This window comes from Apostichopus japonicus, chromosome 15, assembly GCF_037975245.1.
Source record: "Apostichopus japonicus isolate 1M-3 chromosome 15, ASM3797524v1, whole genome shotgun sequence".
Classification (NCBI taxonomy): Eukaryota; Metazoa; Echinodermata; class Holothuroidea; order Aspidochirotida; family Stichopodidae; genus Apostichopus; species Apostichopus japonicus.
Window position 1 is genome coordinate 22,631,934 of NC_092575.1, and position 12,418 is coordinate 22,644,351.

A 12,418-nucleotide genomic window follows, 5' to 3' on the forward strand; every position below is an offset into this window, starting at 1 on the left:
AAAAGTTTCTTTTGACCAAAAGACAAGAAAAAAAAAAGAAAGAAAAAATGAGAAAAAAAGACATAGTTTGCACTTATTCATACAACCGTTTATATTGCAAAACGTTAGCGAAGTACTGGCTTTTTTTTTGTTATTAGGAATCGAGTATTTTATTACAAATGAGATTCCATTTTTTTCTAATAATATTATCATATTTCTACAAAATCCTATAGACATTGTACTAGTAGGAGTTATTACAAATAAGCCTACTGTAGACATTAAGCCAATATTACATGCAATTTTTAGAAAATATCATATTTATGGGAGTGAGGGAGAGAGAGCTTGAAGGCTTCACTTCAGAGCAAAACAATATATTCAAATGTTTGATGTTAGCTTAATTGCAGAACTTTCGCCTTCATTACACCCATTTTGGCCGATACACAGACGGTTATTAGCCTAAACCTTTCCTTGTTTTAAACTTCAGAATTCTTAAATGATATTGAACAGTGTGCAGCCGATCAACTTGACTGGTATAGAAACGCATGATCAACAACCATAGCCATAGGTTTCTTTCTTAGGAGTATAATACATACAAATGGGAATATTCTGGTGTTACGATCATTGTAACGTAGTTGCTATGGTGATATTCATAAGGTAATGGGTTAAAAGTCTTAATATGCAATTAATAGGTCTTTGAGAAAGTGATTTCCATGTTTGATAATATTTACCGCAAGAAGTAGTCATTAGGGACGTCTTGATATGCCAGGAATGTTCTACTCAACAAGATGATAGGGGATGGGGGAGAGGTGGGGTGGGTGGGGGGGGTGGGGAGGGAGAGACGAGTGGAGATACTCTGAAATCTTCACAAAACTGACAAAACATACTTGACTGAATCGATGGAGGTGATTTCGGGGAGATGGGGTTGTGTAGATATAAAATGTCGAGCATTGCACCTATACCTACACCACAACCATTTCTGTAATACTAGTGGACTTGCCAACACAGCCATTATGGTTACATTAGTTTACCAGCAGGCCACAGGCTCTCACAACCCTGATACAGCATTCATCACTTTTACATTTCCCTGTCATAACCAACAAAAGTCAAAGATTGCAGGGCCGCTTCAACAATTGTGAAGCAGTCAGTCATCAATCCTGCAGCTCAGGAAAGTGGAATGAACTATTGGTATCCTGGAAGGACAACTATGGAGTCACTCTTACCAACCTTGCAAACTTGTGAGGGGGACCGCGCAAATGGCAAAGTCGGTAATTACTATTCAATCAGATTCGTTCAACATGGCAGCATACAGAAACATTGTACTAAAGCCGAAGCCCAAGTGAATTAATCAGTTCACACATACGGAGTCCATGCATGTTAAGTAATTTAGTGCCAAGTTCTTCAATACCGCCCTCATTCATCTTTCGGGGAAAACATTCATCTAATATGTTGTTCCCAGCCATATTACTGCAACTTTTATGGGATATTAAAGTTGTAACTTGCAGTCAATAGTGGAAAACACATGCTTGGATCCACACAGTTGTAACAAGGTTATAACCAACCTTTAGGATAGAGCAGTACACATACTAATTGGGCAAGAAAATCAAGTGACATTGATAACGTAAGGGGGTTTGAAATAATGATATTGATGATAATCATAGTAATGATAATAATACAATATTCATAATAATAATCATAATTATAATAATAATAACAAAACTTGTCCTAACAGAGAAGGACATTGTGTACAAAATAAGGCTGTGAAATGTATATAGTATCATACATAAATATATACACACATATAGTGGGTCATAGAAACTAATTAGGGATATTAAAAATATGAACTGGTGTATAGGAGGGATATATTAACAGATAATATCTGGAAAAGGAGAAAAAAAAATTGAAAAAAAAAGTTATGTATGTTGCCTAATAGTTTTTTTTTACATTTTGAACTTTGACCTTAATGAGTACATCATGATTAAAATTTATCTAAACTTGAAATTCAAGCCACTGCTTTCCATCTCTTTCCAAGTTAATGTTATTTTTTAGGATTTTTTATATTTTCCAGTCATTTTTGATGAAATACAGTATTTTCGAAACATGTTTTTCACATTCAAATCAAAGATGAACACCATTTAAAAACAAAACAAAAAAAAAACTATAAAAATAATAGGATTTGCATTTTTGATGTCATTTTTCAAAAGAAGGTTGATTTTGAGTCTAAATTTAGGATGAATTTGGGGAAATATGGAAACATTAATTTTAAATTATTAGAGATTATTAAAAGACTACCATCAGTGCGTGTAATATACAACCCAAATCACATTTCTGTTTTTTTGGGTAACATTTGAGAAATTGCTTTTAAACATTGTAGGCTTATCAATCAAAGTGGCTGGACGTCCAGTTTAGAGCACATAGACTTGTAGACCAATTTCTTCAAAAGCAACAAAAATACCATAGAAAACAAAACAAAAATACTGCTCAAGTGTGAAATAACACATTTACAATATACTCAAAATTGTCAGCAGCAAAATTCAGTTGGATTTCACACTTGAATGCTCTCTTGCTACTCTATGAAGTTATTACTGAACATTGGCTTTGTCAGAGTTGATCAGAATTTCATGACACGATTGGATTGACATTAAACAATAAGCCATGGACAATAGCGTGAATGTCCTCTGTTAATGGCTTGAAGAAGCATTTCAGATACTGCAAGCCTCGGTTATGCATTCCATTATGAATGCAGCCAAATCGATATCGACTTCGAAGAAAGCTTTCTATATCTACGTCGGTCCACACCTGCTTCCATTCAATGTTTGGGTTTTGACTGTTCTGTACACAAAGATGGAACGCACAATGCTTTTGTTTGAATTTTCCTTTAAATTCGCTCAATCTCCATATTCGGGCCAAACTTTTGGCGTAAATGTACGTTAATCACGATGGTGTGATTTATTCGACAACAAATTTATACCAAGAAAGATCGTTTTCGACCTTTCACGATGGAACGCATGATTGAGGCTTTTTTATGAAACAAATGCAGAAACAGACACATAACCTGTCCCCTAATATCACCTCCCTTTTCTTGAACTATGAAAACACTTCAAGTTCATTCAAAAGTAAAATCAATTTCAATTCTTGCAAGGAAATATTGTGGGGAAAGACACAGACGTTTGACTCGATACGCCTGCTATTAAGTGTGAACAGAAAACAAGAATAAAAGTAGTATAATTCAAAACAAATACTATTTGATTGAAGGAATGAAAATGACAAATACAGCCTCTTAATATGATCTTATAAACCTAACTCAGAAAAGGGCCAAGACAACCTCACATTTCAAACATGAAACCGTCTTGGTGCATTGTTTAAGTTATTATTACGAGATTTACTCCAGCTAAACCAGAATACTGAGATTCAAAACTTTATGAATGTTATATTACAGCAGATGTCTTGACCACTAACTGGCAGCAACTTGATCAAGTCCAAGGTCAGTAAGGGGTCGAGTGAGGTTGCTATGGTAACTAGTAAATATCAAAACAACTTGGTTGATATTTGGTAAGATAAAGAAAATTTGACCAAAATGGAACTATCTTGAAATACATGATTTCTTTTTTGTTTTGCAGTCATTTGTGGAAAAAATTATGCAATCGTTTTAACTTCAAACCAAAATCGAGAATTTTGCAAGATTTTCAAGTTGGCAAGAAAACTTTTCTAAAGGACTAACAAAAAAAGATTTGTTTGAATTTTAAGATGTTAAGCTCGACTGTAAACCATAAATCCTGCCAAATAACAAAGACAAACTTCAAAAAAGGCACATTAGTCCCAAAGCTTGCAAAGAAATTAAATGCTTGCAAAAATAAGAGAAAGATGTTTGAAAAAAACCCACAGGTTTCACAAAGTTGCTCAAATCATACTGAAAAAGCATTTTCCAGGTTCTAAAATGCAGACCCATCTTAACTGGAGAGAAAGAAGTGGACAGGGTGGGGGAAGGGGAGGGGAGGAGGGGGCAGGTGGAATCAACTCTTAACACAAACTAAAGAAAGTAAAAACTCACAGACTCTCACTGACTGGAATGTAAATTTTCTTGACATGATATCACAGGTTTTTTCTTACTAAACTAATCACTTGGGAGTCAGGAAGACTACTCCAGGATAAAATAAAGGCATCCCAACCCCATCAGACGACCCTCCAGAAATGATCACTTGGCATTGCGAATTAGCGACCAAACAATCTCTATCATTTGACAAATCTGAATAGAGAGAACTGGATGTTTCAATCCTAGCAGAAATCTATAGAGCAAACAATGACTACGGTTTTGAAATACACAATATGACATAATATCAAACACGTTTTCCCTGCTGTAAACATCTTAACTTGACTATTCGACTGTATGACGATACATTATGATTAGTCAAAAAACGACGAATACAAAATATTAAATCTGTTACGATAATAAGAAAAAAAAGTCATTCTTGATTTTTAAACGATTAAAAACTTTCCTTCCGGCCCTTATCAATCATTGCATATTTGACTCTTCACACACAGTACTTGAGCGACGTAACTTCATTGCACAATATATTTATACCGATCGCACGCCATTCCTACATTACTCGGAGCCACTCTAAGCAACAGGAACACATATAATTACCACACTTTGAACAACAAAAGTTGCTCTAAGTACTTTAAGCCACTCTGACCATAATAGCATATAAACAGTACAACACTTTTCACATTGAAGTTGCTCTAAGTACTTTAAGTCACTATAACCAATGGTGAATAACACTTTAATACACACTGTTTCACAACAAAGTTGTTCAAAGTGCCCAAAGAGTCGAGTGGATCCGCTTTAATGCAAGAATGCAGGAGCATCCACTGATGTTATCCAAATTGGCTAATGATCCAAGGATTCAATGCTTCATTCAATGCTTTATTCAATGCTTCATTCATATGCCCGTGTTCATTATATTAGAAATGTCATAAAATTTGTATTAAGGTAACACATTATGTATATTCGGTAGTTACCTACAGCTACCCTCAGTTAACAGATATACAAAATTGCTACATTACTATTTCACAAAGTTACTAAAAGTGACATCAGAAATACCATCCGCTAAAATGCCGCCGTGTAGACGCCACCAATGATCACAGGAGTCAAACTGATTTTTACAATTATGGAAATGCTGGCATTATTGAAAATAACATACACTTCAGCTACTTACTGTACATCTCCAGGTACTTTGAGCCACAGCAAGTCAAAAAGTATATCTGTTTAAAATCAAATTTGTGAGTCATTTCTAACCCCCCCAAAACGTCAAACTTTTGTTTCCGATTCCCTCACAACTTTTGATTGCTCCCCCCAACCTCCCCCTTCCCCCTCCTTTCTACACAACGATGTATGATTTCATGTTCAGAATGAAAATACATTTACATACATGCACAGATAAGCCACATATTATTGATAAGAAATGATCTCACTATGTTTAATAATCCATTTAACATTCACATACAGTTATTAAACTAAAGAGGTGACAATCACAACAGGTAGCAGCAAGAGACAGTGGAAGGTTTTTTCATAAACTAAACAAGACGCTAGAATTTCTCTCTTTAAAATATATAATAACAGTTAATCTGAGAGACTGGTTATACCCTGTAAATGCCAAAGAGAAACCTAATCAGCAGAGACTTACTTTATATCTTTAAATAATGTGTGATCAACCCTTGTTGGATTCAGTCCTAAGATCAAATATTAAACAGTAGATTTGATTAATTTCGCGATGTATCATGCACAGAGTCAACAGTCCGTATAATATTTGAAACATTTTCTATCGACTTTGCGATTGCATTCGTACCGTTATTGTGACCACAAATAGAACAACCTGGATCAAGTCTCCAAATGCCAGCCAAAATATTTCACGGAACATTAATCTTTTAGCAACACACATTTAATTTTCAGGTATATTCCCAAAAGAAGATGTTCTTACATCATGAAAGTTCAAAGAAAAACAAAAAATCCAACCAAAAACCAACAATCTATGCTTGGCAACTACATCATTTTGAAGGACCAAACCACTAAATATAATTTAATATTTACTGACATATTTGGGATATCTGTGTAAACTTTAACCTATATTCCTATTTCAAGGAAGATGGTTTCAAACAAAATAAATATTAGACAGAAATATTTCTCACTATAAAAAAAAACACCAAAAAAATGGGGGGAAAAAATGGACAAATGAAAGAAAAATAAATGTTTGATAAATTCTGATAAATTATTCTCATAGATTGAATCAAGAAGTTATAATGGCATATCTAGTTAGATCTTTATTTTAAATATCACGAGCGAACAGGCGGCAACAATTACAGAAATGCTGTTCTTAATTTATACTAACGTACTCCCGTTTAATTAAAGTAACTTTTGTCCTTGCAATGTACAGATCAAATAAACAAATATACATAGCACCAATTCTATAGTTTTCTCTCCTTCTTACTCTTTTTTTTTCTTCTTTTTCTTCTAAAGTTAAAATTATGTTTTCACAGATTCGATTTAAAACTTTATTGCCGGAATAAGATTTCCAGATTACATCGTACTGTAGAAAGGATGTTTACCGGACGATGTTTTTCGTAACCTTGCTAGTGGATGGGAGGGTCCATAGGGTTTCTTTTCCCTAGGGCGTGGGCCCTGATTTGGCAAGGGTCCTTTACCCCAGGCAGACTGGACCCTGTGTTTAAGGTTCTCATCTCTCTTTGTGGTGCCACTTTGCACAACCGTTTCACCATCTATTGCAGTTTCTGATCTGGTTTCTGTCATCTCTTTGTCTGACTTGATCCAAGACGTCGTTTCTCCTGTTGTCGTCTTTGCCCTCACAGGGCAGTCGGCTTTTTGTACAAACTTTATACCCTGGCTTGGTGAAGATTCTGTTCTCCCTGAAATGGTTTCTGGGTCCAAATCTTTCTCAACTTTTTTGAAAGTTACACTCTCTTTCCCTGACCTGAGCCAAAGGTCGTCATCCCCAGTACTCTGTAAACATTCCTGTTTAGATTCTGATCTGGTCTGAGTTGCATCTGTGTCTGCTATCCCAGTTGTTACTTTCTGCTTCGTATAAGATTCCTCAGATTTCAGGATCATCTCAGTTTTCTCCTCCCTTTGTAACTTTGCCTCTGATTTGACCTGAGTAAGATCTACCTCTGAGTCTGAACCTATCGCTGGCTCCACAATCTCCTTCTCGGACAACAAAGAGTTATCCGATTGCTTCTGCGAGACGGGGAAATCATTCTCCCCTCTCGTCTCGATGGTCGATCCCATGTCCTTACCGGGACTACTTTGTTCGGCCTGCGAGCTGTCCTTGCGCCTGCGATATTTCGACCTAACTTTTTCGCTTGACATGCTAGCGATGGAAACGCATCTTTTGAGCTCAATTTTTCGAATTCTTTCCAAAACATTAACATAATCTGCAAAGACGAAATACGAGAGCATTCACAATAGACTTGGAGATGGGACTCACATGAGACGGAGATGATGAGAGGCAATGTGAAGTCACTCTACAGCTAGTGCTGGAAAAGTCAAAGAGACGGAGAGAAAAGCATGGAATGAAAATGAATATTCATGAGAGCAAGCAGAGATGTATATATTTGCATAAATATGAATGGTGGATAGATTAAGCATGACAGGTATAAAGGTAAAATGACAAGGGCTAATGGGAATTGTGGATGTTGGAATAGGGTTAAAATTAGGAGGGGTGGGCAGGGGTCGGATTAAAAATTTGAGAATAATATAATAAGTTGATTAAATGTTTCAGGAAGGTTATGAATACTTTCATTAATTGATCTTAAAGGTATTCCTTTTGGGATTGGCTGCTTATCTCACTATTGGAACTGGAATGGAATTGAAATACCATTGGAATATAACTTGGGAATTAGTGGTTGTCAGGACAAAAACAGACTTCATTATCATTATTTAGCTTCCATCAATTACATGGTCTCTATGCGTCTCAAATTTTTACCTCCAACAAGAGGTGTATACTGTCAGCTCTCACAAGGCAGAGTGATTTTCTTGTACTACAATATACACACAGCATGAATTAGAACACATCTCCAAAGTGTTGCATTGCACAAATTAGATTGGACTATCTCACTTTTGGAATAAAAACAGATGAAACTGAAATCGGACAAGGAATAGACATTTTAGGTTTAGTTTCAAGCACTTTCCATTGTTGTCCGGAGACCGTGTTAAACAAATTTAACGTATAGCATGTCATTGTCAGAATCCTACAGGGAGAGTGATTTTCTTGTGAAGTGCAATACAATTGCATGCATAAGAACGATCACCAAGCAGAGTGTGTTGCATAACTGAACAGAATCTCAAGATTGGGCTGCAAAACATGGCTGAGGTTTTCCAAGACAGTGACTGTTTTAAAGTGAAATCATGACAGTTGGTATTGGAAATGAAATCCATTCCGTAGAAATGGAATTGACATTCAACTTCATTCCAGTATAAATTTACAGAAAATTTATAAATAGGATTAAAAAAATATATATAACATTACAGAACATCAAGAATACAGGTATAGATATATAAATAATTAAGAGATTAAGAAAATAATAAAAACAAAATTCGAACTTTGTAGTGATGAGAAGGACCCCTTATTTGTAGGCACTGAAGTGAACAAATTTGAATCTGTAACAGAAGCTATTAAAATTCAAAGTCATGACGGGGAAGTCAAATTTGCACTGAAGTGGACAAATTTGAATTTGAATTCTTAACCCCCAAAAAATTTAAATTTGAATTAAAATTTGCACAGAAAACAAAGAAAATTGAAATCTGTATTGAAGGGTATGAATACGACTTTTACCACGATGAGATGGAATTTGAGTTTGCATTTCAAGAAGCAAAGAAATTTGAATTTGCCTTGAAGTGATCGAATTTGAATTTGCATGGAAAGGAAAAACCACAGAATTTGTACTGAATCAAAAGGAATTGGTTTTGCATTCAAGCTAGAGAATTTGAATTGTAGCGAGGGAATTTGAATTGTAGCGAGGGAATTTGAATTGAAGAAGAAAGGATTTTGAATTGAAGCAAGGATTCTGAATTTGCCCTGAAGAGACCACATATTTAATATGTATAGATGATTGGAAAGCTTGAAATTGCAGTGATAACAGTTAATTTCCATGAACTGTTTTATAAATGGATTTTGATAACAATTCAAATTTTGGAAACTTTGTAACGAATTCGACCAAAGGCCTAACAACAATTGCATCGAAATTTGCAAGATAGGAAAACCCATCTTTCGGTTCTCATTTTTTACAAAATTTGCCAAAAAATTTGACAAAAATTCAGCCAAATAAGACTTACCATTCTCTTCCTGAGTTGTTCCTGCATCTTCTGTCTTGGAGGACGTCTTCTGTTTGGTGTCCTCTTCCTCGTCGCGGACCTTCTCTCCTACTTCCTCGACACTACCGTCCTGACAGAGAATCATCTTTCCCATGTCTCTGATCACTTGAAGTTGATCGGACGTTAAGCTGGTGTCCTCTTCACCACCGGAGGCCTTGGATGCTGCTGACGGTGACTTCTTCTGCCCTGCATGATTATAAGTAGACGATGAGTCATGATTATAAATAGACAATGAGTCATGTGAAAGGAAAGATGGTTTCGTTTGCAGGTCTAATTGTGTCTTGAAACTGTATTATCAGTTTGTGGTAATTCATATCCTTTACACTGGCTTAAAACTTTACTCTAACCTCTGCCTGAGTTTAACTTTTCTCAATTCCCGATTCACTTTTAAAGGTTTTTCAAAGTTGACAAAGCTTACATGTTGTAAGCACTTCAATAACATTAAAGCTTTACACTTGTAACTAACATTTCTTGACTAACCTGGCAGGCTGGTGGCTGACACGGCCGACTTCTTCTCAAACTCTTCTCTGTGTTTCTTCACATCCCCAGGTTTCCATCCACTCTGCGTTGAGCTTCCATCCTCTTTGTCTGCTTCTGCGCCCTTTGAGGTACACTCAACATCACCCCTTCCATCGTCACCTCCCTCCTGCTTTGTGGTCTCACCTCTTGAGACTGTCATCTCCTTCTTATCATCCACTGCATCAGCATCTTTTGCCGGTCTTGTTTTATCTGGCGACAATTCTGTCTCAACAACCTCCGTTTCAACCTGCTCTACCCCTAATCTGGATGGAGCTTCGATGGCTTCACTTTCCGCGGACTCAACTTCTTCTCCTTGGGCAGCCTCCGTAGTCGTAACCTCCATTTCTTCCGAGACATCGCCTGTCGCCTCCGGGTTGACAACTTGGTTCGCTTTTTCCGAGCCTTCTATGTGCAGCTGCTCAAAACCTTGCGTCTGCCTCCTTACCGTTCCCGGTTGGAGAGGTATCTCCTCCCCGGTAGCTCGTAAGATGATAGAATTCTGGTCCGGTGTGCCTGCCTCTGCATCCACCCTACCTTCTTCTTCTTCTTCTCCAATTCCATCCTCGTCATCTTTGACAACTTGCGTAGTGTCTGATGAAGACGCACTCTCAACTGCTTTCTCCTCGCCAATTCCGCCGCACGGTTCTTGCGATCCAGACGCAGTGGCAGTTGTTGTCTCCACATCGGTGGATGACGGTTGTTCTTCACACCCCTCGACCCCACTGACACTCGCCCCTTGCAGGGTCTCAGGGAGGACATCCTTTGCAGCTCCTCCATCAGTTTCTTCGGGACTTGACGGCTTGAGGTGTTTCAGACCGTCAAACTTGATGTATGAATCTTCGCCAAAGGTTGGACTTTTCCAGCCTTTGGTTTGCCAAGATTGGAATTTCTCTTTACTCTTCAGGACGCTGCCTGGTTCCACCTTCGAGAGAGACGGAGATGAGTACTGGGAGGGAGGGGGGTCCTCCAGAGGGGACTGGGTTCTTCTTTGAAATAGATCTCCTTTGATATCGGAAATATATTTCTGCTGGCAAGCCTCCGTAGTCTCCACAGTTTCATCTGCTGCTGGTGGTATTATGCTCTCTTCTTCGACCATCTCGGAGGTCGCTGGAATCTTGTCGGAGCCTTCTCCTGAATCTTTCTCCGGAGTAAAGGCATCGGTTTCGTCCTCGCCGCAATCTTCCTCCTCCTCCTCCTCCTCCGAATGCTTTCCCTTGATCTTCTTTTCCAACTTCTCCTTCCTCCTGCGTACGGTGTCGATGGGAAGATCCTCTAGTAAGGGACTCTCCAGACGTGATTTCTCCGGCGACCCGGTACTGTCTAGTCTAGATAATTGGCTCTCGATGGTACTTATCCTCTCCTTGACATCGACGGGAACCGTGACCTCATCCTCCTCGCCTGTTCCGTCTGCCGTCGCTCCCGTTACGTCGATCCCGCCCTTCTTCGATGGGTCTTCGTTATTGGCACTGTTATTGTTTGTATTTAATGGGTTTTCACTTTCTGAAATCTCTGTCTCGTCCTCCTGTCTTACTTCACCCAGAGATAAAGATGTCCTCTCGGAAATCGTATTAGCTGCCTCCTCTCCTTCTGATTTGCAACCACGGGTGGTTCTGTCTGCCCTCGTAGAAGCCTCGGCCGTGTCTGCTCCTCTCTCTGTCTGCTGTGCGGGTGATGTCGGCGTTGTCTCTCCTTGTGGGATGGACGGGACCGGTATGTGTATCTCGGAGCACTCATCTTCACTGGAATAATCTCTCTCTTCGTCCCCTAAATGACCCTCGCTGGTCGGAGATGGGTTCCTGAGATACATTTCGCCTGCGTAACTGATCCCAGACGGATCGGGGTAGTTCAGCAGGGCGTTCGCTGTGGAATCGTCCGGAGACCAGGAGCGCCTTCTCAGCGATGCGTTGAGGTCTTTAAGGTCCTCGCTGCTGTTGAAGACTTCGAGAGGAGTGGAAAGGTTTTCCAGAGATTCACAAGTACTGAGGGAGCTCTCTGATTTGCTTCTCCAGAGGGAGTTGTGACGTTGTTTGCTACAAGAACAAAAAGGATCAAAACATATTGAACCGCAAGATACTTTAAATGCACTTCAAGGAATAAATCCACAGTCCACAGCGAAAGATAGATAGTATTCCAAATTCCTGAACTGGTGTTTTGTAAAATAGGAAAACGTATGTCTTCATAAATTGGGTCTAGTCACTGTATATCTTCATTAGCACCCCCACCCTCTAATCTTCATTAGCACCCCCACCCTCTAAAAACAAAAACTTTATATAGTAAATTCCTCCAAATGATAAATACAGGTGAAATCTCCAAGGTGGTAGCATCTCTTTATCCATACAAATTAGAAGTAAGAAACAAGTTCACTGTTGATTAAAAATGACAAAACAGAATGACAGAATGCCTAAAGTAGGAATATATTTACTTTTCCTTATATTTTATAGTACACCGGTATATAACATTGTGGGCTATGATTACAAGGAAGCAAACACCTTCATATATAATTTCAATTTGGGGAAAGGGGGTTTTGGAGGGTAGTCA

The 12,418-nt window shown here is 38.2% G+C and overlaps 1 protein-coding gene across 13 annotated transcripts in view; it reads right to left on the reverse strand.

The window, feature by feature from the left end:
• Positions 1-483: 483 nt before the first annotated feature.
• Positions 484-12,418, reverse strand: part of LOC139980644 (uncharacterized) — an 82,105-nt gene continuing 70,170 nt past the window's right edge. For 12 of the 13 annotated variants that reach the window (XM_071992433.1, XM_071992434.1, XM_071992435.1 and 9 more), the window contains 3 exons: positions 9,842-11,910; positions 9,323-9,547; positions 484-7,422 (listed from right to left, as the gene is read on the reverse strand). In XM_071992433.1, coding sequence (XP_071848534.1) covers positions 6,551-7,422; positions 9,323-9,547; positions 9,842-11,910 — 3,166 coding nt within the window. In that variant the 3' untranslated portion in view covers positions 484-6,550. Of the gene's footprint in view, positions 7,525-9,322; positions 9,548-9,841; positions 11,911-12,418 lie in introns of all 13 variants that reach the window. The other variant, XM_071992446.1, reaches the window with a different exon arrangement.